General features: G+C 37.7%; 1 protein-coding gene and 1 long non-coding RNA gene across 3 annotated transcripts in view; one reads left to right on the plus strand and one right to left on the minus strand.

The window, feature by feature from the left end:
- The window catches only part of VAMP7 (vesicle associated membrane protein 7), a 60,129-nt gene extending 46,610 nt beyond the window's left edge, over positions 1–13,519 (minus strand). Inside the window, exons 1-2 of the mRNA XM_078064921.1 lie at positions 13,380–13,519; positions 3,124–3,278 (exon numbers count right to left, since the gene is read on the minus strand). Coding sequence (XP_077921047.1) covers positions 3,124–3,269 — 146 coding nt within the window. The 5' untranslated portion in view covers positions 3,270–3,278; positions 13,380–13,519. The remainder of the gene's footprint in view (positions 1–3,123; positions 3,279–13,379) is intronic.
- Positions 13,520–13,627: 108 nt separating this feature from the next.
- Positions 13,628–26,414, plus strand: part of LOC118542092 (uncharacterized) — a 56,591-nt gene continuing 43,804 nt past the window's right edge. For both annotated transcript variants that reach the window (XR_013444809.1, XR_013444808.1), the window contains exon 1: positions 13,628–13,810. This is a non-coding gene — a long non-coding RNA (uncharacterized LOC118542092). The remainder of the gene's footprint in view (positions 13,811–26,414) is intronic.

Below are 26,414 nucleotides of genomic sequence, written 5' to 3' on the forward strand. Positions count from 1 at the left end.
CACTGGGCTGGGAGGGGAGAGAAAGTTCAAAAGCATGAAAAAAAGATGTAACGAAGCTTGAAATAACACAGCTAGGTCAGAGAACAGCAAGGACTCCTACAGAGATAAGGGCAGAAAGGTCAGGAATGGACAAACTTATGAAGGTAGAGTTTGGGCTTTACTCTAAAAGCAATGGGTTTTACTTTTTTTTTTTTTTAAAGATTTTTATTTATTTATTTGACAGAGAGAGACAGCAGAGAGGGAACACAAGCAGGGGGAGTGGGAGAAGGAGAAGTAGGCTTCCCGTTGAGCAGGGAGCCAGACGCGGGGCTCGATCCCAGGACCCTGGGACCATGACCTGAGCCGAAAGCAGAGACTTAATAAATAAAACCCATTACTTTGGGGCGCCTGAGCCACCCAGGCGCCCCAAAGTAATGGGTTTTATTTATTTTTTAAGTAATGGGTTTTAAGCAAGAAAGTGTATCATAGGAACGTGAAATACAAATTTAAGGAAGGAACAACTAGAAGCTGAAAAACAAGTTATGAGGAGGTTATTAAAAATGAAAACCAATAAAGGCCTAAACTAAACACTTTGACAAGTGGGGATAGAGGAAAGGCAATGGATTGAAAAATCTCTTGGAGGAGAATGGCAAGGATTTGGTGAGGAAGTCAAATATGATTCTTCAATGTTAGGCTTAGCCAACTGAATGGCTGGTGATGTTGTTAAAGAAGAGAGAAATAGCAAGAGGAAGATCAAATTTCAGGGGGAAATGGTTGTCTTACAGTAACATGGACTTTTTCTTTCAGTGTACAATAATGGGTATTTTTAATCAAGATGATGGAATATGATTATAGGAAAGAAACGAAGGCAGAATGTTAAAAGGAAAAACTGAGTGCTGGAACCTCACTCCAGAGGATACTGGGCAGGACTGGATCAGGATACAAGTGGAGAGGCACAACAGATGGACAATGTTGCCTTCTTGTACTATAACCACATTTTTACTGGATTACATACTCTAGCTTCCCTTGTAGCTAGATACGGCTACGTGACTAATTTTGGCTGATAAAATGTGAGTGGAAGGTATATCCCCACTTCCCAGTCTTGCCTCTAAAAGGACTGAATGTGCTTTCCCTGGGCATTTTCCTGGGAGCTGAGTAGGAACACAGAGACCGTAAGTCTAATAAGTTTTTGAAAACACTATAAAGCCATACTCACAAGAAGCTGGGATCATTTGACCCCTAAGACAACGTCTGGACCTCTAAACCATACCAGCAGGCAGCAGACTACAAAACCTGTACAGTTCCAAAAGACGACACACTAACACCCATTTTGGGTGTGGCCAGGTGATAATGGACAAGGAAGAGCCTCGTGGAGAACAAAGCCAGGATTCAGGGAGAAAAGACAAGGGAGTTCCTCCAATGAACCAGAACCACTAACCACTCCAGGGTCAGAATAGGGAATCTTTGAAATTGCTGTGAAGTAGTTACTGGAACACTGCTAGGAAGCAGTGACTTCTATGTGTTTCTCATCCTTCTCTTCTCTAAATGTGAATTTGTAACTTCGACGTTGATGATGATGTTCTACTTCTACCATTGTCTAATGTGTTGGACAGGAGGAGCAGGAAGAACATGTCACTTCTCTTCTAGTTTATGGTAAGTCACAAGAGCCACCCCTGGGCCTGATGGAGAAGACTGTGTATCACCCAGACTCTCTTAACTGGACAGCGACCAGATGAGTTTTTGGAGCCATCTCCTGCAGAGAGGATATGTGCTCTTTGTTTGGGAAGAAGAGTACACCCAGGTATTTGAGTGGCCCAAAAGAGTAGAATGGAAGATTGCAAGTTGTCTCCTAATATCCTATAACTTCTTCTAGTGTAATAGAATTTTAGCTGAACATACAGCTGCACAGCTTAAATGACAAAATCTAGCCTCCCTTCCAGCTAGGTTAGCTACATAACTATGTAGAGAAAAATAAAACATAACCCAAAACTTCTGAACAATAAAATGTCACCCTACTTCTGGGCTTTGCCCTTAAAATTACTGAGCACAGGATGTTAACAAGAACTAAAGGAGCTGCCTTGGCCAGAGCTAACTGAAGACACTAACTGAAAATGACAGAGCCACCCCACCAGCCTGGAAGTACTCATCTCTGGGCTATCTCATTTAAGTAACACTGTATTTTGGGTATCTCTCTTACAGTAGTTTTTAGAGTAGGTCCTAAATTATACAAGGAGCTAGCTCTGGAAAGTAGTAAGGACCTCCTTCTGAGATAGGAACTAAGGAAATTAGGAGGGGTTAAATGACAAAAGTTTTTTAGGTATTGATGAGGAAGGTTGAGGTACTTTTTATCTGATTACTAAGATTTCCCACCTATGCCCTCCCCAATCCATTCTCCAATCAGCCACCAGAGCGATCTTTCTAAAGCAAAACCTGACCATGTCACACCCCAGCTGAAAACCTTCAGTGCCTTCCCACTGTCCACAGGGTAAAATCAATCTCTTAATATGGCCTATGAGACCCTATATGATTTCTCTTTTACCTATCTCTCTAGCTTTATTTTCACCATGCTGGGTACCAGTCACAGAATACCACCTGCAGTTCCCTAAACATGTGCTATGAACTTGTAACTCCATACTTCTCTACCAGCTATTCCTTCTAGCTAGAATGCCATCCTCCTATCCACTACCTTCCACCATCTACTACAATTATCTATGGATTTGACTGTCTCCTCCATTAAACTGTAACCTCTATGAGGGCAAATACTGTGTAATTTCTTGTTGTATCCCCAGCACCAAGCACAGTGCCTGGCAATAGTCAAGTGCCCAGTAAATATTTACTGAATGAACAAAGGAATATTATATCTTTTATCTGTATCATGTTGCACATATCCTAGAGCTCTATAGCAAAGTCATTTTTTACAAGTAACATTACCATATCTTTCTTTAAAATATTAATATCACTTTGATGATAAAAATAATTTAAATTCAAATTTATAATGAATAGAACCAGACCATTATCTAAGCTGGTAAAGATTACTGTTCTGTCAGCTTATTTAAATTATCTACCAAGAACCCTGTTTTCTGTTGTTCTGATTATAATACAGTTCACTTCTTTCACCCTCTACCCATGCAGAGCAGAACTCACTTGCCATGTGAGTACGTTAGTTTGTTATTTTCAGAAGGTATCTTAGCCAGAATCTGCTCTGTCACCTCCAGGAAGTTTCCTCCACACCAAGCATGTTTGGCAAGGATAGTCGTTCCCCTGGCAACAACTGCAAAAAGAATGGCCATGGCTTCAATCTATCAAAAGGAAAAAAGACACACAAAACTTAGAATATTTCTTTGACATAATCTTTCAAAAGAAAACTATCATTTACCAACATCTACCTGAAGAGAGTATTTTTTTCAATATTCATTTATTTTTTAATTGAAGTATATTTGACACACGTCACATTAGTTTCAGGTATACAACACAGTGATCTGACAAGTCTACAGTTTATGCTATGCTTACCACAGGTGTAGCTACCATCTGTCACCATGCCAAACTATTACAACACTTTGACTTTATCCCCTATGGTGTACCTTTTATTCCCATGACTTATTCATTCCATGAATGGATGCCTGTATCTCCCACTCCCCTTCACCCCTTTTTGCCCATCCCCCTTCCCTCTGTCAACCATCAGTTTGTTCTCTGTATTTATAAGTCTGATTCTGCTTTTTGGCTTTTTTAATGCATTTGTTTTTTTTAGATTCCACATATAAGTGAAATTATACAGTATTTGTCTCTTTTTCACTTACCATAATACCTTCTAAGTCCATCCATGTTGTTGCAAATGGCAATAGGCTCATTCTTTTTCATGGCTGAGTAATAATATTCCATGGTGTGTGTATATATATAAAGAAGATGGATATGGATATATGGATAAAGAAGATATGTTGCATGTATATATGGTGTATATCTTCTTTATCTATTCATCTATCGATGGACACTTGGGTCGCCTCTATATCTTAGTTATTGTAAATAATGCTGCAATAAACATAGGGGTACATATATCCTTTCAAATTAGTGTTTTTTAGTTCTTTGAGTAAATACCCAGTAGTGGAATTACTGAATCATATGGTATTTCTATCTTCAATTTCTTGAGGAACCTCCATACTGCTTTCCACAGTGGTTGCACCAATTTACATTCCCACCACCAGTGCACAAGGGTTCCCTTTTTTACACATCCTTGCCAATACTTATTTCTTGTCTTTTTGATACTAGCCATTCTGACAAGTGTGAAGCAATATCTCATTGTAGTTTTGATTTGCATTTCCCTGATGGTTAATTAATGATGGTGAGCCTCTTTTCATGTGTCTGTTGGCCATCTGTATACCCTCTTTGGAAAAATGTCTATTTGAGTCCTGTGCCCACTTTTTTAAGTGATTATCAGGGGGGTTTTGGTGTTAAGTTCTTTATATATTTTAGATACTAATCGCTTATGAACATATCATTTGCAAATATCTTTTCCCATTCAGTAGGTTGCCTTTTAGTTTTGTTGGTGGTTTCCTTTGCTGTGCAAAAGCTTTTAATTTTGATGTATTCCCAATAGTTTATTTTTGCTTTTGTTTCCCTTGCCTCAGGAGACATATCTAGAAAAATGTTGCTAAGGCCTATGTCAAGGAAATTACTGCCTACTTTTCTTCTAGGAGTTTTATGGTTTTGTGTTCCACATTTAGGTATTTAATCCATTTTGAGTTTGTGTATGGTGTAAGACAGTGGTCCAGTTTTCTCAACATCATTTGTTGAAGAGACCGTCTATTCCCTGTTGTATATTCTTGCCTCTTTTATTGAAGATTAATGGACCATATAATTGTGGGTTTATTTCTGGGCTCTCTATTCTGTTCCACTGATGTATGTGTCTGTTTTTATGCCAGCACCATACTGTTTTGCTTCCTATAGCTTTCTAATATATCTTGAAATCTGGGACTGTGATACCTTCAGCTTTGTTCTTATTTCTCAGGATTGCTTTGGCTATTCAGGGTCTTTTGTGGTTCCATATAAATTTTAGGATTATTTGTTCTAGTTCTGTGAAAAATGCTATTGGTATTTTGTTAGGGATTGCACTGAATCTGAAAATTGCTTTGGGTAGTATGGACATTTCAAAAATACTAGTTCTTCCAATCCATGAGCACAGAATATCCTTCCATTTGTTTGTGGACCTGGAAACAGTATTGACCAAGGGGCTATAATATTAATGTAAGACACTTAATAACAGGCTTAACACAAAGGTCACAGTCTTGTACAAGCTTACAATCCTAAAACATGTTGATATGCATACATATATAGAGACACACCAAATATGTACACACGTGTGTGTATACACTGTAATGTGTATGTCACATACACACTGATAGATAGGGTGCATTTACAAATTATACAGCATAATTGGATATCACCATTTGAAAAGCAATTACCATAAATAGTAAAGGGACATAAGAGGTGGTTCATCCTTTTTTTATTGAAGCATAATTAACATTCAGTGCTATATGAGTTTCAGGTACACAATATAATGATTCAACAATTCTACGCATTACTCAGTGCTCATCACCATAAGTCTACTCTTAATCTCCTTTATCTATTTCACCCATCCCCTCCACCTCCCCTCTGTCAACCACCAGTTTGTTCCCTGTATTTAAGAGTCTGTTTTTTGTTTGTCTTTTTGTTTTGTTTCTTAATTCCACATATGCAATAATCCCATCCTGAAAATTTATCCTAATAGTTCAACAGAAGTTTGACTCTAGATTCAGAAAGATACATATTAACAGTATTAATAGCCCATATTTATTAAGTGCTTACTGTGTACCAGGCACCATTTTAAGCTCTTTACAACTATTAACTCACTCAATACTTACATCAATTAAATTATACACTATTATGATACTTATACTAAAATGAGCAAACTGCAGTATAGATGACTTACAAAGTTTGCCCAAAATTACAGAGCTAGTAAATAATAAGAGTTGGGATTCAAACCCAGGCAGTATGGTTCTAGAACCTGTAATTCTATCGTATAGCACGTACTGCCTCTACTATAAAGGCATTATCCATAATAGAAACAAACTGAAAAGAACCCAAACCTTCCACAAGAGGAATGGTTCTCTAAATTATGTTAAGATCCTTCATAAACAAAACATTTCTTTAAAAAATACAACATGAGTTTAAGTCTCTTTTTCTCGTGTTAATGAATTTGTACTATTTTTTTCACCTAACAGCCCCATTTCTTTTATCTAATGGAATAAATTTATAAAAAGAGATGTCCAAGTACCTTCCTATTCTTCTACTAACTCTTCAACTTACTATTATTTGTTAACACGTTCAGTTTCATCCAACAGGCCAGTGGTTCTTAAACTGTAGGTGAATGAGTTATCTTGGGTGGAAGAGTGACAGTCACTGTTAAAAATTCAAATTCTTGGCATCATCACCTAAAATTCTGATTCAGTAGGCTTGAGGTAAGACCCTGGAATAACATACTTAAAACAAGCCTATCTAGATGCAGGTCATTCACTTAACCATATTTTGTGAAACACAGCAACAGACAATAAAGTGCTTGAAGTCGGGGAATCCAAAGATTCCTTCTTGGAATCCCAGCACTGAAAAACCGCACATAGAGCAGAAGAAGCGCTCATCTGTGTCTTGAGCTGAACACCTCTCAGGGTCTCTTCTTCACTCTCTAAATGAGGGTATTCCTCAGGGCTGTGTCCTTAGCCATCATCTTTCTGGATTTCTCTTGACACATATGTAGTTAAGTTACAATTTCCAAATCACTTTCTCATACATCATATCCCTCAATCTTAAAAGCCTCAACTGACCCTATAACATGCTCCAGGTACTGCTCCATTTCTTAATATCATAATCTATACACCATCTCTGCTTCTCTACTTCTTTTTTTTTAAATAATTTATTCTGCCCTCATTCTTTCTTCTTTAAATTTTATTTGACAGAGAGAGAGACAGCGAGAGAGGGAACACAAACAGGGGGAGTGGGAGAGGGAGAAGCAGGCTTCCCGCGGAGCAGGCAGCGTGATGCGGGGCTCGATCCCAGGACCCTGGGATCATGACCTGAGCCGAAGGCAGACGCTTAATGACTGAGCCACCCAGACGCCCCTCTACTTCTTTTTAACTCTTCAACTTACTGGGTTTTGCCCTCAATGGTCCACAAAACCATGCTTGCTAAGATCATCAACAGCCTCTATGCTACAAAATTCAGTGGACACTTCTCTATTCTCACTTACCTGACCTCTTAGGAAGAGTCAACATCGTTGACTAACCCTCCTTCTTGAAACACTCCCACATATCTGGCTGCTCCTTGTTTTCTTGATGAGCCCTCCTCCTCTAGCTGACTTCCAAATGTTGACTTTCCATGGGTCTTGGTTCTATGCTCTCTCATCCCAAGAAGAGCTCATCTACACCTGTCATTTTAAACATCATCTATTTGTTGAAGACATATTGCATATAGAAAAAAAAAATCAGGGCACAACCAAAGTTAAGAGAAAGCCAAAGACAAAACCCAAGGCACAACAAATAGTTGAGGGAAAGGTAGATGAACAGAGACCCACAAAGAAGACTGAGGAGGACCAACTGAGAAAATGAGAGGAAAGCCAGAAGTGTGTGGTGGCCTGGAAGCCAAAGGGAAAGCAAGCTTCAAGAAGGAACAAATGTCAGCTCCTACCTGTGTTTACTGATGCACAGTAGGAAGACTATAAAGAGCCACTGAAATTTTATAAAGAAGGAAGTTATTGGTTAGTCAAACAGATACGCAGTAGAGTGGAACAATAACACAAAGAGAAACCGAGATGAGAAATTATATGGTCCCTGAGACAAATGAAAAAGTAGCAGCTTCAATCCCTTAGTAGCTTCAAGAAGAAAACTGAACTGGCAACAATACAAAAAAAAAAAAAAAATCTAGTGTCTTAGTGGACCATAAGTTCATTATGAACTGACATTAGGTAATTGCTTAAAATGCTTACATAATCCTAAATTACATTTAAAAACAGGGTGTCTTGATCTTTTTAACTACTATTACCATTATACTTTCTGCTGGTTAGAATGTATGTGGAATACTGAGTTCAAGTCTGGGTACAGTATTTCAAGACTGGATGGGTAAGAGACCTGGACAGAGACCTGGACATTCTATCATTTGAAGAATGACTAGAGAAACTAAAAATATTTAATATTAAAAAGAGAAGATTTAGAGGGAACGTGACAACAGCCTTCAATTTTACATGAAGTACAGTCACCTAGAACAGGGAGTGCATTATTTGGACTTGGAACAACGGATATATGTTACAGGGAAGCAGTGTTTTGTTCAAGAAAATCAGCCCCCAATTAAAAAATGTCTGTTAAGGGGACCCTGGGTGGCTCAGCCATTAAGCATCTGCCTTTGGCTTGGGTCATGATCTCAGGGTCCTGGGATCGAGTCCCACATTGGGCTCCCTGCTTGGCAGGAAGCCTGCTTCTCCCTATCACACTCTCCCTGCTTGTGTTCCCTCTCTGGCTATCTCTCTCTGTCAAAAAAATAAATAAAATCTTAAAAAAAAAAAAAAAGAGTTATAAAAAATGTCTGTTAAACATCAGGTACATAGCAACAGAAACTTTCTTCTCAGACATCAATAACAGGAATTTCTTACTCTCTTCTAGACTGTTAAAAACCTCACCTATTATCAAGTCTCATCTGCCACCACTGTAACTCTCTTGCAATAGAATCTGTAATGTCTTTTTAAGTTTTTATTTAAATTCCAGTTAACAGTGTAAAATTAGTTTCAGGTTTATAATTTAGTGATTCAACACTTCCATACAACAGCTGGTGCTCACAAGGGTACTCCTTAATCCCCATTACTTGAATCTAATGTCTTAATGAATATTGGGATAATAGAAACTATGAAAGAATACTGCATTTAAAGTGAGAAAACCTGGTTCTGCTAATTACTAGCAGTATGTGAATGTCTAATAAACCATAAAGTGCTATATAAATATAACATGCAAGAAAAAAAGAATGAAAAAGATAAGCCAGAGGGAAAAGAGAAGGAAAAAAAAACCCAATAATGAAATATAAAGGAAAGCCCTGTCTCAACACTGTTCCTCCGTTCTCTTATTCATGCCTTGCTTGGTCCCACAGCCGTTATCCCAGTTCTACTTCCTTCCTGCTAAGAATCCTGTATGAGTTTCCTGTGGCTGCCTTGACAAAGTATCAAAAGCCACAAAGGTTTAAAACAACAGAAATTTACTGAAATCAAGATGTTGGCAGGGCCAGGCTCCCTCAGAAATCTATTAGGGGACAATCCTTTCTTATCTCTCCCTAGCTTCTGGTAGTCTGCTGACAATCCTTGGCATTCCTTGGCTTTCAGCTGCAGCACTTCAATCTCTGCCTCCATAGTCATATGGTATTCTTCATGTGTGTCCATGTCTTCACATAGCAGTCTCTGGGTCTTTTCTCTTATTAGGACACCCACTCCGCTATGACCTCATTTTAACTTACATCTTAACTATACCTGCAAAAACCCTTATTTCCAAATAAAGTCACATTCACAGGTACCACTGGTCAAGATGCAACATATCTTTTTTGAGGACACAAAACATCTTAGAAACCCACTGTTCCTCCCAAATCATTCTTACTCTTCCCTCTCTCTATATTCACATCACTCTTTCCTTACTCTCATTAGAGGCCTGTCCTTAAAGAGATGGGCCAGAAGGGCAATCTCCAACAGCTTGGAGTTAGAAAGGCCTGTTTCTACTGCCTAGAAGATTCCAAGGAAAGGACATTTTTGTTTTAGTTGCCGGGATTAAAAAAAAAAAAAAAATGCTATGGGGGAATCCTACTGAGAATTCTAGATGTAGTTTTTTACAGAGGAATTATTAAATTGTGGTGAAGATATGGGGCGCCTGGGTGGCTCAGTTGGTTAAGCAACTGCCTTCGGCTCAGGTCATGATCCTGGAGTCCCGGGATCGAGTCCCGCATCGGGCTTCCTGCTCAGCAGGGAGTCTGCTTCTCCCTCTGACCCTCCTCCCTCTCATATGCTCTCTCTCTCTCATTCTCGCTCTCTCAAATAAATAAATAAAATCTTTAAAAAAAAAAAAAAATTGTGGTGAAGATCTTTAAGTCCATTAAAGATTAAGATGTTACCAATTGGCATAATAACGGAAATACCCTGAATAGCATTATTTATAATGAAAAAGGCATCAAGTTTCAAAAAATCTTAAAAACTAATTTTCAAAATATATCCATTTATAAGTAAGGGATTACCTGTGTTATAAACAAATTGCTCAGGGCCCCTGGGTGGCCCAGCTGGTTAAGCATCCAACTCTTGGTTTCGGCTCGGGTGTGATCTCAGGGTCATGAGATTAAGCCCCGTTTCGCGCTCCACAATCAGCGCAGAGTCTGCTTAAGACTCTCTCTTCCTCTGCCCTTGCCCTCCCACACACACTCTCTCTCAAATAAATAAATAAATCTTAAAAAAATTGCTCCCCACTCCCCATGTCCCTCTCTAGAAAACAATACATAAAAATAAAAATAAAGAACAAATTGCAAATATAACAGCAACAATGAAAACACTGCTCCTCAGTGGAGGCATCTTCAAGTAGAGGGTGAAGATGGTTTTAGGGAACTGAATAAAGAAAAAGGCCAAGTCAGTTTTTCTCACATTCGAGTCTGTGTATTCTGAGGATTTTTTTTAATTCTATATTTTTATTTTGATAACATTAAAAAATGTACGTTAATATTCTGGATCTACACATATACCTTATAAATGAGTGATGGCACACAATTCCATGCTGCATTTGCATTATGAAGGCCTAAAAGCCAAGAAATTCTCTAAAATGACAGTGCCTAATTTTTAATGTCTTGGAAGCATGTCTGGCTGCTCTTAGGCTGGCATATCCTAAAATCATAATGACAATCATGACTCCAGCACTCTTGTGTTCCTGTTGTGTTTTTTAATCAGTTATAAAGACAAAATTTATCTTTTGCAGTAACAATTTACAGTTGAATGATATCTGCATAATAAAAATCTTTTATTTGAAGAATTGAGACTTACATTCTGAAAACAACAGAGTGACAAAATAAAAATTATCTCAGGCTAAGGAGAAAATAATATTTAAAGATGTGTCTCTACCAAGTGGAAACCAAATGACACTATAATGTGTTGTATGAATAAAGGTTGTGCAACTGTTCAAACAGAAAAAAAAGGTGGAAGAATTGACTTCTCACATAGCACATGGTAATAATCAATGCAAAATCAAAAGAATGCATTCTATATCATTATTTATATTATTGCAAAGGAATGTATTATGTTAATCCTTGCAACAGTTCATTAGCAGAATGTTTCATAGGAAAGACAGAACGGAAATTAGATTGTTTCCACCCTTATATACTATTAAATTGGCCCATTAAATTAAATGAGAAGGGGGCATGGGAAGTGCTCACGAAGAGATGGGAACACATTTTATGGGAGAGCTATGGAACAAGAGAAGGCATAGAAGTGAGAACAAACTAGGGAAGGTAAACTAGCCTGATGAGATAGAATGGTCCACATTTGATGAATGAGAAGTTTTAGGGATAAGTACAATGACCTTTTATAAAGAAGGCCTTGTGTAAATGAAATAATTAAGGGATTGGATCAAATCGTTTTTCTATTTCAGTTCAACACATATTTTTCCAGGATTTACTATATGACAGCCAAAGTAGTAGACACTGGAGATATGAAGGCCAGTAAGAAAGGACCTCTATACTCAAGGGAGCCATAGTACAATGGGAAAGACAGACATAAACAAATAAGTGCAATGAAGTGTAACCAGTGAATAATCTAAAAATGTACAAAGTTATTCAGACTTCTTAAAGGTTTGTGATTATCTCACCCTGGGTGAAGAAAAAATGCAGGCATCAGCCTATGTATTAGGAATTTCCTCTACATACCGTTACAATTATTTCTCTGGAAGAGAGGTCAAGGTCTATTTTATCCTCACTAGCTTTCCAGTGCCCAGCACAGTGCCTGGCATATAATTTTCCCTCAAATATTTGTTAAATAAATGAATGAATACTGAGCATGTTTTGGTTTAAACAACAGATAACTTTATATTCAGTAGGACCTAGGAAGAAGGATATTTTGATTACTAAACTATCTCCTTAATTAAGATAAAGCAGTTGAGCTGCTTTAATCTAATCTAATCCCCAACTTTCTGTCTGGGTCTTAGGAGGAAATAAACCAACGACAGATAAACCACCAGTTCTGATGTAATAACCTTGGAGGAGACAGAAGAATGAAGAACAAATATTGATATGACAGAGGAAAAGAAGAGATGTTTATGAAAAGCCTGAAGTCTGGTTACAGACTTCTTGTATTCTTGTTGGTGTTACAAATACTCTTTTATGGTGATGTTCTGAGACCCAACCCAATCCCTCTGACTTTCTCAGGATAGGAGCCTACCCTGTCAAGTCAACCACCTGTTCTACTTTGCATTAACCACCACATCACATCACATCATCTGGATTATTCCTGTTTGCCAACACACACATACAAACATCTAAGCTACTGAGAGTAGCGATCTCCTAGGTCTTGTTTCTAGCTATATCCCTTGAACTTAGAAGAGTCTCTAGCACATATTAGCTGTTCAATAAATATTTATTAAACATATGAGTGAGTCTGCTCTCAGCCACAGCTATTCAAAGGGAACACATGTCTCTGGGATCGAGGGTGGGCCAATGGAGGTACAGGTAGTTGAGCGCAATTAATAAGAGAAAGAAAAGGACTTAACAACTGCTCATTTGTGGGGGTTACGGTAGAGGGAGATGTAAGACATTTACCAAAGAGTCTAGTACATGGTCAGAGTTTGTTAAATATTGGCCAGTTATAACAGTAAAATACAGGTCGACGCTGTGGAAATAGGTCTGGGTAGAGATAATGAGTCCCTATCCGAACTGAGGCAGAAGAGGAATGAAACAATGGGCGGTGAAGAAAGGGCACGCGGAGGTGTACAAACCCACGAAGGAGCACAGAAGTAGGTGAAGCACAAAGTGACGTCATCAAAACAAGGGCGCAGAGACTAGTTTTCAGAAGACTCAGATCTCAAGATTGAATCTCAAACGCTAAAGAAAGGTCCTGCAGAATGCGAACTGAGGGAAAGTTAACATTTTGCCCTCCTGTAACAACAACTTCAGTGACGCATTCTGACACTCTTTATCAGCGGCACAAAACGCAGTTCGCCAAAACTGAACCTGCCCGACAATTCGCACCGTCGACACCAGAGAAGCCCAAGTCACCCTTGCACTGCCTCCTCGCTCCACCCCAGCACCCTCTCGTCCACCCCTCTGCCCTCCCTCCGCCGTCGTTTCCCCGCCTTCTGCCGAGTGCGCCCCGTTCCATTTACCTGTTCGTGCACCCCCTGAAAGCGCGTGGGCTCAGAACCGAGGGGCGCAAGTCTGAGCCGGGCCGCCGACTGCCCGCTCCCAGAGGAGGCTGGGACCGGACGCCACCGGCTTCCGCGTAAAGCGCCCCGCCCGCGCGAGGCCTCCTGGGAATGTGAGCGCTCCTCCAATGGGGAGTGGGCTGTAGGGCGGGGCCTGCTGCATTCCCAGCCCCGGCACTTCCCAGTAGCCGCACTGCATTCTGGGAGTGGTAGTCCAACTGGCATATCGCCCAGCCTGTCACATAGTCAATAACTTGTGGTAAACAACATCAAGCGCTGTTCCTCCGGCAAAAGGAAGGATGCAGGGCCACAAAGAGTTCACCAGCATTGAGTCGGTGGGGATAAATGAAGACCGAAGCTTGCCCCGCCATCTCCGTGCTTAGTCTCAGAAGGTAACGTCTCCTGTTATTTCACAAAGTAGAATTCGTGTCACAGGAACTCTCTACTTTCGCCACGAAATTTCCTAACCTCCTTAGACCCCTCAACAATCCTTTCTCCCATTCTTTTGCAATAATAATAATAATAATAATAACCCCTCCTCCTTCTCCTCCTCTCATTTGATATAAGCTCCCCCCGCCCCGTCCCCTTTACATTCCTATTCCCTCTTGCCAACTGAGTCTAGCCCCACTGATGAACCCTTCTGTCTCATGACTCCTCAAATGGCTCCCTGCTTACTCGCTGCTTATTATCAGCATTTAAAGATTGGCAGAATTTCTCTCATCTAAAACATTCCAAAGTCACCTTTCTCAATTTCACACCCCCCAAACCTGTCACCACACAAACTTAACCTGTAGTCTTTTTCCCACCTCTCTTTTCCAGTCAAAATTATCAACTGTGTTGCTAAAACAATTACCATACTTCAAACTTGCAGGATTTTACGTTGATTATTTTCGTCTTCTTTAAATCCTCTTAGTATGGGCCGCTTTAACAAAATGTCACAATCTGGATGGCTTAAACAACAGAAATTCATTTCTTACAGTTCTGGAGGCTGGGAAGTTTCAGACAAGAATGCCGGTTATGGTTGAGTTCTGGTGGGAACCTGCTTGCTGACTTGCAAACTGCTATCTTCTTGCTGTATCTTCACATGATGGAGAGATATCAGCTCTCACACATCTCTTGTAAGGGCAGCAATCTCATTCATGAGGGCTCCACCCTCCTGGCCTAATTAACTCAGAAAGGCACCACCTCCAACTACCATCACATTGAGGAGCAGGACTCCAATATATAAATTGGGGGGGAGGGACACAAACATTCACTTCATAGCACTTTCTATTCTTTTATCTCTAAGATGGTGCACATTCCTCATTCCCCTCCCACTTTTATGGCAGCTCCTCATTTTCCTTTGAAATGTTCACAATCCATAGTGCTCTGCCCTATGCTCACACGTTTCTTGGGTGATCTTACCATTCCCACTGATTTGGTTGTCATCTGTATGCTGAGGATTCCCACATATAGGAAGCCCAGAAAAGACTCCTGTAACCCAGACTGAAATATCTAATGACAGCTGGGCATCTCTTTCAAGCACTTAAAACTTAATGTAGTCCTCAGATGACCTAGTACATTTCTACTCTCCCCTCTCCCATAACCTGTTCTTCCTTCTCCTCTAATCCCACCTCAGTGAATAGCACAACCGTGCAATCAGTTGCTCACACCAGAAAGCTGGCTATCATTTCACTCCCTCAAAGTTCACATCCAAACAATCAGCAAGCCATATTAATTTTATCTCCTAAATACCTCACTTGTCAAGCTTCAGTTTTCTCATCTTTCAAATGAGGATAATAACAGCACCTGTCTTCAAGGGTTGTTGCAATGATTAATGAACAGTAGTGCCAGGCAGAGAGTAAGCACTTGAGGACAATAAGTATTTATCAAACAAGCACTGTGTTTGTCATTGGTTCTCCTTCATTTGGTCTTACATAGCGATAACTAACATTTACTTTTATTTAGTTTATATTCAGGGAGAAAGAAAAGGAAAAATGGGAAATGGTGAGATAGTTTGTGCAAATTACCTCTACTCCATTCCTCTGTATTTTTCCAAGCATGTCAAAAATGTAGTACTGGTCATGAGGCACTATACACATGGTTCTAATCTAATATGTGCAGGATATACCATACCTTAGTTATTGTTATCGGCTCTGGGTGGGCTATAGACAAATTGAAGTACATTAAGAGACTCATGACTACAATGATCAGGGCACTAGAAATCAGAAATAATGTCTGTACCTATAGTATCTCCTTCACCATCTCCCCACCTACCCCTTCTTGTCACTTGAGATTATTCTATTTAAAACAAAATCTGATCACTTTGAAATCCTACTTAAAACCTTCATTGGCTCCACATTATATAGAGGATAAGGTCTAAGATTCTTAACAGAGAATTCAAGGCCCTCCATGATCTGGCCTCTCTCTACCTCTCCTGCTTAATATTCTGTCTCTCTCACCAACACACTCTGTGTTCAACCCTGCTTCTCTGTGGTGGCATTCACTCATTCATCCATCCATCCATTCCTTCCACTAATATGTACTAAGTGCCTACTATGAGCCAGGCCTATTATATATCCTGGAGATATAGCAGTGAAAAAGACAGACAATGCCCTTGCCTACATGGAGCTAACACTTCAGTACCATGCTCTTTCATGTCTCAACGCCTTTGCACATGCTGCCTCTCCTGTCTAAATCTTATTTATTTTTCAATGCCTATCTCAAATATCACTTCTTCATTTTACATCAAAGTATATGCTTCTTTTTTCACCTTTATCCACCATCTGTAAGGGTTTAATTTTCGCATTAGTATTAATTTTATTCAGTACCTATTCTTTGTGAGAGGGAATAGTATCTTAGAGAATGAGTTTTGGAACTAGACAGTCCTGAGTTAAGAGCTCTGTGAACCCTAAATGTTGCCTCAATTTAGAGATTTTAGGGCTCTATCAAAGCCTCTCTTCTTACTCCATGTTCTCTCCTAAAGTAACGTATCTGTGCTCCAAAACTTGTATTTCTAGCAAAACCCTTTACATTGGGAAATCAGGGAAGGTCTCTCTCAGAAGGTAACATTTAAGCTGAAATCTGAATGTCAAGAAGGAATCAGCCACAAGAAGATAAGAGAGAACAAAATTAAGCCAGAGTGACTGGAAGGTAGTAGAAGTGAGAGAAGAGTGGTAGGAGGAGAGATCACACCAGGTTTCTTTCTGGTCTTTAAATATTGTGAGCTCCTTCCCATTTTATGATCTTTGCACCAGCTCTCTCTGCTTGGAGTTCTATTATGTCTTATCTTATGGCCAGAGGGTCTTGCAAGGCTGTGGAAGCCAGAAGGAATTTGGATTTTATTCTAAGTGTAACAGAAAATCTTTAGAGAGGTTAGAGCAGAGCAGTGATATGATCTGATGTAAGGTTTTTTTTAAAAAAAAATTAACTTTATTTAGCATGCCAATACACCGTCTATCCTGGTAATAAATTAATATCTACAGTTTTAAAAATATGTTGGGTAGTTTCCAAGAAAAATGCTTCTGGATGTGTATACTAACGTGCATACAGAACCATTTAAATAGGTGACTTTATAATTTTATAGTTTTCAAATTCAGAAGTTCTGTTACTAATTCATCAAGTTACTGAAGAATGCAATCTCTTTTTTATAATGCATGATTTTAGATAGTTTGAGCGTATGGAGTAAAGGCTTCAATTTCCATTTCAGTTCCTGCAGCTACCAAGCCTGGAATTATAGAACTGATGGTTTAGATAACCTAATCCAGTCTCCTAATCGTATACATTAGAAATCTTCTGGTCTTGACAAAGATTACAAAACTAAGAAACGATGGAGTCTGGATTACAAACCAGCTCTCGTGTACTAGATGCTCCAGAAATGTCTGTTGGGCTAAAACAAGATACATATATTACACAGAGCTCTAATCCTATCTAGGAGACCCTGGTTTTACATTCCATTTAACAGGATTGGATCCTGATGTGTTATTTTGTGATTCACAAACAAATCCAGTGACTGTTGCGTTGGCATCAAAATCATGCACATTGTTGCATTCTATCACTGATCACCAGTGCTGTTTATGCTTCTTTTCTCCTGGATATTTGGCCTTGGGCAAATTTTCTTCTTGTTCTGTGTTCAGAATAGATCTGCCTCAAGAGTGCCTGTTCTCCTTTGAAATTCACAATCAGCAGAGGGAGCTAACACATTATCAATATCTACAAAATCATTGGCATTTGAGTATGGGAGAGTTCATTTTTTCTTTGTGGCTCAATTCCAGTCAGAGTCATCACTTATCCTGCTCTGTTTCTCTGAGCCATCAATGATTCCAACACCAGCTTTGGCAAAGCAATTCTGAGGTGTCTTTCCCACACAGCAATGAAATTTCTCATTATATCAAGAACATGCCATTTATTTACATCTGCAGTAGGACAATGCTTCTCATAATGTACCAAACACTTTCAGCATCCAGCTTTTGATGATTTATTGTTTCTCAGTCTAATAGCTACACATAGCCATGGTATTTGTAGGAAAAAAAAACCCTATAGACTTGTTTTAATTTAAACCTCCAGTGTCTATGTGCAGCTATCAGTAATAGAATGTTTTCTGGTAAGCCATTTTTCTCTCTAATTGCAGGAGCCATTTCCCAAACAACCTGCCAGATGTCAGTGCATTTTTGTTAACTTTATATACACACAGGAAATTTACATATACAAAGGGGGTTTTCAAATCTCCATATAAGTGAATCTAATTTCTTGCTTCTCCCAGCACTGTAACAAAGGAAAGCTGATGACCCATCTCTCTTTATATATTTATTTTTCTCCAGGACAACATTCTTCTGGCACAGTGTGCCTCTAGTTTGGTTGCAGATTATAGAGGTTCATTAGATGTACCCCATGAGCGCATCTACTCAGATTTGGCCTCTTATTTTCAAGACAAGCTTCAGCAGTTACTTTAGAGATCCTTTATTTTTTAGGTGATGTGATATGATATTGTGAAAATGCTGGGAACATTGTTGCCAGTCGTGAAGAGTTGACATCAACTCCCATCTAGAGAGCAATTTCATTAGCCCTTTCTAAAAACCACTGAGCATCCATATATAGAAATATCTGCCCTGGTCTGGCAAAATTATTTAAGCATTTTATTTACTAAGTTGGTATATATTATTCTTCTCATTCTGTTATCAATTTTGCTTCCCTTGGCTGTTTGACTTTTATCTTTTCCCAGTTTTTCAAGAAACATATGGAGTATTCATAAGGAAATTCCAAATTTGGTAACCATTTCACTTTTTTACTTTTATGCATGAAATTTTAGTTCTGGAGAAATTTTCTCCACTAAATTATCTAAATTTTCTCTTTAATAGCATGACTAACACTAAATGGTATGTAACAGAAAAGACCTGCTTCACAGAACATGAACATTCTAAAAAGGACCAAACCAAGGGCAAGCCTGAGGTTTGGTACAGAACATGGAAGTGCAACACTAACAAGACGACTCATTTTCTCAAGCTTTAAAGTTTCTAAAGCAAAGGTGATGTCAAATTACAAGAAGGGTTAGTTTGAATTATCTTCATAACCAAATCAAAAAAAGGGATACTAATAACTTTGAGGTAGATACTGCTGCTATCAGATAGCGAGTGATTAGGTTTAAGGCATAAAAATGATCAAATGGAGGGAAATAAAACACTGATTGGAAATTATCCTCCTTTAAAATTCTGATGGAAAATTAAGAACACTTCCAGTTCAAAAGTCTAAACGTAAAATCCAAGTATGTCACATCTTTTCGCTTGTTTCTAATATGATGTAAAGAATCTACATTCTAATAGAATAGCTAACCACAAACCTGGTGTCCCTAGGGAAGAGGCCTGTAACTTGGCATTTGGTTTTTTCCACCTTGGCTCATTCCCAGTTGTTCAGGATTTTGACTCCTCAAGCCTTCAGCATTTAACTAATCATTCATTGGTGGAAGGGACTGGGATTGTTTCTCTACACGTAAACTGACCTTTGTCCATTTTATAATGCGAGAACATCCAGGACATGTAGCTACTTCTTCCTCATTCTCCAACTCTTACTTGGTGAGGATGAAGATGCCCATATAAATTATCTTCACATGTGCAGGGGTAGAAATACATCTCCAAGGCATGATCATATTGCAGGTGCATGAGTTCCACCTTGGAACAGATCAAGTATGTTCTCACCTTTGAGTTTTTGTACCAGCTGTTTACTCAGCACTGAATGCTGAACCTCCAGATCTGTGCACATATCTTTCTTGTAATTCAGGTCCCAGCTTATATGGTCCCTCCTCAGATGGACTCTCCATGACCACTGATCACTAAACATTTTTCTGTTTTGTTTTCTTTACAGAATATATGCTCAAAATAATTTTTCAATGTTTCCTTGTTTATTGTCTACCCCATTTAATTTTATTCAATAATAGAACATATAAATTCCATACAGGAAGGAGCTTTATTGCTCTTGTCCATCGTTGTATCTCCTCAAGGTGGCATAGAGTTGGTGCTCAATTACAGTTTGTTGAAAGAATCCATACTAAGAAGAAGAGCTAGCACTTCTCTGGTACCAAATAATATTCTATGGTAAATATATATTACTGCACTTAATCACCGCAGTAATGCTGTGAACTAATTATTATTATTGTCAACCTCATTTTCCAGACAAGGAAACGGAGGCTCCAAACAGCACAGAAACTGAGTGGGGCCAAGGTTTGCCTATGGAGGTCTTGGCTTCCTGTCTGCCCCTCTTGTGTAAATTTCAGAAGCTCTTTAAGAGGGAACAAAAGGAGGGGTGGGCAGTTGGTGTTGATTGCCTAAATCGAGCAGTCCCCAGGTCAGTACACAACCTATTTGCATCCCTAGTCCTCCTCCATTTCTGTTCCTGCCTCCTGGGCTTCCGTGCCTAAAAGATATATATATATTATATATCCCTTGATTTTCTTTGTGTTGCATATGTATTCACAGCTTTCAAATACTCTAAACAGAATTTTTGTTACAAGTTATCACCATGACTTTTGTTTTGACCTCCTAAAATTAAACAGAACACTTTAACAAACTTTTACTGAGGCATCATGTGCCAAGAAGTATGCTAAGTACTAGAAATACGTGCTCTCAAGGAATTCAATTAATATACATAATTGATTCATTAAAAACATGCAAGTGTAGGAGTCATTGTGTCCTGAATTTTGTCACAATTCTGGTTTTAATACAATTCATATGACTTCACCTTTGTGACTTTCATCTGTAAAATTATGAGGTTGTATTAGCTGATCTTTAAGAGAGATTTTTATGATTTTGCTGTATTGAAATCTATTGAAAAGTTTGCTTTAAGTGATTGCTTTTCTCTTTCTTTTTTCATTTTATTTGATTTATATTTTTTCTTTTTTAATTTAAATTCAATTAATTAGTATATAATGTATTATTTGTTTCAGGGGTACAGGTCTGTGATTCATCAGTCTTATACAATACCCAGTGCTCATCTGGGGAGGGTATGTGTTGTGTTGTAATGCCTTTCTCTTTCAAATTTTGCTGCATTCTAATGTTTGATACTTGATACTGAGGATCATTTGCTTTCTCTTGGTTGGCAGGTGCTGGCATTGATATGATACAAATAGAAATTGCACCATGTTTGTATTACCCAAGGAAGGCCATACCCTAAGAAATTCTCTTCATTATAGGATCATAAAGAAGTGAATGTAAATGTCCATTCACCAAGAGTTTGGTGATTTCGTCCCAGAACCATTGGACTAAAACACTGATTCCTTAACACCAGTATATGCATATGGCTACATCAGAATCACGTGAGGGTGTTAGCTGTTAATATAGATTCCTGGCCTACAAAAATCACATTTTTAAGAGCAGAAGAAGAGGATCTGTATTTGTAGCAAGGGACCTAGGTGATGCTGATAAGCTTAGAAAATACTGGAAAAGACTATGAAAAACTATTTATTTAATCCCTCAATCTCAAATTAGGATCAGATTTAATCCTAAACTAGAATCAAATTTTTCAATTTGTAGTAATGCCTACCAAAGTTAACAACACAAACTGTCAGAATGTTATTTAGTAAATAAAACCCAAATCTTTCATTCTGTAGTTTCAGGTCTGTTTACTATCCCTAGCAAGTGGTACCCTATAATTCTGGGCTTAATGACTCTAGGATATACAACTATCAAGGCCTAATTTCAGTTGCCAGTTTGTAAAACTAATGCAAACAAAATCTGTGACTAGACAAAGACCTTAGGCCTCATTATTTTCAAATATTATTCAAAGCTTACTTTCATTTGATAAATCATGCAGGTTTTTTTTTAGTTACACAAATCATGTATGATCAGTAATAGAAAAATCAGAAAATGCAGGTAGGTAATAAGGAAAATATAAAAATTAGCTTTAATCCTACCGTTTAGGATATATATCTCACAAGATTATATATACATGTATAGATGTGTATATGTATGTGTGTAGAATTACATTACACTTATCCTGAGTGCTTATATTTTATGAGGTTGTATAGGAAAGCAAAATTCATTATACCATGGATAAGATCACCAATAAATTGATCACTTATAAAATTATTTCTCCTCAAAATCCCTCCCTGTTTAGCAATAGCTTCTATATCATCCATCACATCATTGGTCCTTTGTTGACTAATGAATGCTAACAGTGCCAAAATTACAAATTAATCGCAAGGTAAAATTATAATTTTTGCACAAGATACAAGATTTCGTAAAGTTGAAAGTGGTGTTGGATAACTGCTTCAACATACCATAGGCACTGATACATGAATTAGATCACTTAATTGAAGTGACGAAAATCTACATGGATGATGAGTGATATGGGTTTTGATATCAAACTGATGAGGGGATCTTTAGAAGAAATGAATTGTTCAAATGTTTGGGCAAAAATAACCCTTTTTATGCTAGGAGAATAAAAAATGTGGTGAAGGATACTGTATCATGTAATACTTTTATTGGAGCAATGCCCCAAATCCCCCAATTATTTCATTCTTTGTCCGTTCTAAAAATTAGTGCATAACTGCAATTAAAACCTAAAATCTTTTAAATATGAGATTAACAAGCATATTTTCACAATTTTTCGTTTTATTTTCATAGATGAAATCCTAAACAAACCTTGTTTTTTCCATTTGTGATGAAATTTTGTTACCCTTTTAGGTTGATTCTCTTCAGGTATCATTTTAAGTACTAGTTGTCCTTAGATAATGAGGACTTTGTAGGTATGTGCATGGTAGTGTTTTCTTTTTGTTTGACATATAATAATTGACATATTAGTTCCAGTTGTACAACATAATGATTTGATATTTGTATATATCATGAAATGATTACCACAATAAGTCTACATCCATAACCACACATAGTTACATTTTTTTCTTGTGATGAGAACTTTTTTGGTTTGTTTCAAATTTTTATTTAAATTCTAGTTAGTTAACATAGAGTAATATTGGTTTCAGGAATAGCATTTAGTGATTCATCGCTTACATATAACACCCAGTGGTCATCATAACAAGTTCTTCCTTAATACCCATTGCCCATTTAGCCCATCCCCCACTCACCTCCCTCCATCAACCCTCAGTTTGGAGAACTTTTAAGATCTATTCTCTCGGGGCACCTGGGTGGCTCAGTTGTTAAGCATCTGCCTTTGGCTCAGGTCATGATCCCAGGGTCCTGGGATCGAGCCCCACATCGGGCTCCCTGCTCCGTGGGAAGCCTGCTTCTCCCTCTCCCACTCCCCCGGCTTGTGTTCCCTCTCTCGCTGTCTCTCTCTCTGTCAAATAAATACATAAAATCTTAAAAAAAAAGAACTATTCTCTCAGCAGCATTCAAATATACAATACAGTATTATTAACTATGGTCACTATGCTATGTTGTACATTATATCCCCACGACTTATATTTTATAATTGGCAGTTTGTACCTTTTGACTACCTTCACCTTTGCAGCCTACCCCTATTCCCCACCTCTGGCAACCATGAGTCTGTTCTATAGGAGTTTGTTTATTTGTTTGTTTGTTTGTTTTTAGATTCCACATATAAGTGAGATCATACAGTATTTGTCTTTCACTGTCTTTCAGACTTATTTACTTAACATAATGCCCTCAAGATCCATACATGTTGTTGCAAATGGCAAGATGTCCTTCTTTTTATGGCTGAATAATATTCCATTTTGTATGTATGCACCAAATTTACTTTTCCATTCATCCACTGATGATACCTTAGTTTGATTCCATGTCTTGGCTATTGTAAATAATGCTGCAATGAACATGGGGGTGCATCTATCTTTTAAGTTAGTGATTTGTTTCCTTTGGATACATACTCAGAAGTAGAATTGCTGGATCATATGGCTCTATTTTTAATTTTTTGAGGAACCTCCATACTGTTTTCCATAGTGACTACATCAATATACATTCCCACCAACAGTGCACATTTTCTCCATATCCTTGCCAACCCTTGGTATTGTCTTTCTATGATAACCATTCTAACAGGTATGAGATGAAATGAAGTGAAATCTTATTGTAGTTTTGATTAGCATTTTCTTGATGATTAGTGATGTTGGTTATTTCATGTACTTGTTGGCCATTTGAGTATCTTCTTTGGAAAAACGTTTGTGGAGTTCCTCTGCCCATTTTTATTTGGATTATTTTTGGGGTTTTTGTCATTGGTTTGTATGAGTTACTCATATATTTTTGATGATAACCTCTTATCAGATATGTGGTTTTCAAACATTTTCTCCCATTCCATAAGTTGCATTTTCATTTGTCCATCATTTCTTTTGCTGTGCAGAAGCTTCTTAGTTTGATGCAGTCTTAATTGTTTATTTTGTTGCTTGTGCTTTAGGTGTCATACCCAAAAAATCATTGCCAAAATCAAGTTCAAGGAGCTTTTCCCCTTTGTTTTCTTCTAGGAGTTTTATGGTTTCAGGTCTTACATTTAAGTCTTTAATCCATTTTGGGTTATTTTTTATGAGTGGGTGTAAGGTAGGACTATAGTTTCATTCTTTTATATGAGAATATCCAACTTTCCCAGCACCATTTATTGAAGAGACTGTCTTTTCTCCATTTAGTATTATTGACTCCCTTGTCAAATGTTAGTAGACCATATATGCAGGCATGTATTTCTAGAATCTTAATTATGTTCCATTGGCCTGTGTCTGTTTTGTGCCACTACCATACTGTTTTGATTATGATAGCATTGTAAGATTGTTTGAAATCAGGAAGTGTGATGCCTCCCACTTCGTTTTTTTCTCAGGATTTTCTGGTCTGTTTGGGGTCTTTTGTGGTTCCAAATGAATTTCAGGATTTTTTTTATTTCTATAAAAAATGCCATTGAAATCTTGATAGAGATTGCATTGAATCTATAGATGGCTGTGGGTATTATGAATATTTTAACAATATTAAATCTTTCCATTCATGAACATGGGATATCTTTCCATTTATTTGTGTCTTCTTCAGTTTCTTTCATCAGTGTCTTAGTTTTCAGTGTAGAGATCTTTTGCCTCCTCAGTTAAATGTATTCCCAAGTATTTTATGTTTTTGGACCCTTGAATTTGTTGATTAGATCTAATAGTTTTTTGATAAAGTATTTAGGATTTTTATATATAAAATCATGCCACCTGAAAATAGAGAATTTTTACTTCTTCCTTTCTGATTCTGATGCCTTTTATTTCTTTTTGTTGCCTGATTGCTCTGGCTAGGACCTCTACTACAACAGTGCAATAGGTAGACTGACAGAGAGACTTCCACTACAACAGTGCCATAGATGATAGATATAGATATAGATATATCACATTTTGTTTATCCACTTATCTGTCAATTGACACTTGGTTTGCTTACACATTTTAGCTATTGTGAATAATACTGCTATGAGCATTGGTAGACAACTATCTCTTCGAGACCTTGTTTGCTTTCAGTTCTTTTGGGTATAGACCCAAAGTGGAATTGCTGGGCAATGTACTGCTATTTTTAATTTTTTGAGGAATTGCCATATTGTTTTCCCAGTGGTAGTTTCATTTTACACTCCCATCAACCATGCACAGGATTCCAATTTCTGCACATCCTTGCCAACACTTATTTTCTGTTCTTCTGATATTAGTCATCATAATGGGTGTGAGTTTTGATTTGCATTTCAAAAGATGTTGAACATTTTTTATGTTCATATTGGCCATTTGGTATATCTTCTTTAGATAAAGTATCTGTTCAAGGACTTTACCCATTTTTGTATCAGGTTGTTTGTTGTTGATGTTGCTGAGTTTTAGACATTCTCTATATATTCTGGATATTGATCCCTTATCAGATATATAATTTGCCAAATATTTTCTCCCATTCTGTGAGTTACCTTTTTACTCTGTTGATACTGTCTTTTGATGCACAGAATTTTAAATTTTCATGAAGTCCAATTTGTCTGGTTTTTTTTCCTCTTTGTGTATGTCTTTGGTGTCATATCCAAGAAATCATTGTCAAATCCAATGTCATGAAACTTTTCCCCTATGTTTTTTTCTAAGAGTTTTATAGTAATGTCTTACATGTAGATGTTTAATCTATTTTGAGTTAATTTTGTATATAGTGTTAGGATCCAGCTTCATTCTTTTGCATGTGGATATTTAGTTTTCCTAGCACCATTTATTTAACAGACTGTCCTATCCCATTAAATAGTTTTGATATCCTTGTAAAAAATCATTTGACCATATGCATGAGAGTTTATTTCTGGGCTCTTTATCCTATTCCATTGGTCTATATGTCTGTCTTTATGCTGGTACCACACTGGTTTTGATTTGCATTTCCGTGATGATTACTGATATAAGTGCCTTTTTATATACTTGTTGTTTATGTATCTTCTTTGGAGAAATGTGTATTTAGTTCTTTAGCTTGTTTTTAATCTGGTTATTTGTATTTTTTTTTGCTATTGAGTTGTTTGAGTTTCTTATATATTTTGGATATTAACACTTCATTAGATGTATGGTTTGTAAATATTTTTTTTCCCCATTCCATAGGTTATATACTCTGT

Source organism: Halichoerus grypus, chromosome X, assembly GCF_964656455.1.
Source record: "Halichoerus grypus chromosome X, mHalGry1.hap1.1, whole genome shotgun sequence".
Taxonomy (NCBI): Eukaryota; Metazoa; Chordata; class Mammalia; order Carnivora; family Phocidae; genus Halichoerus; species Halichoerus grypus.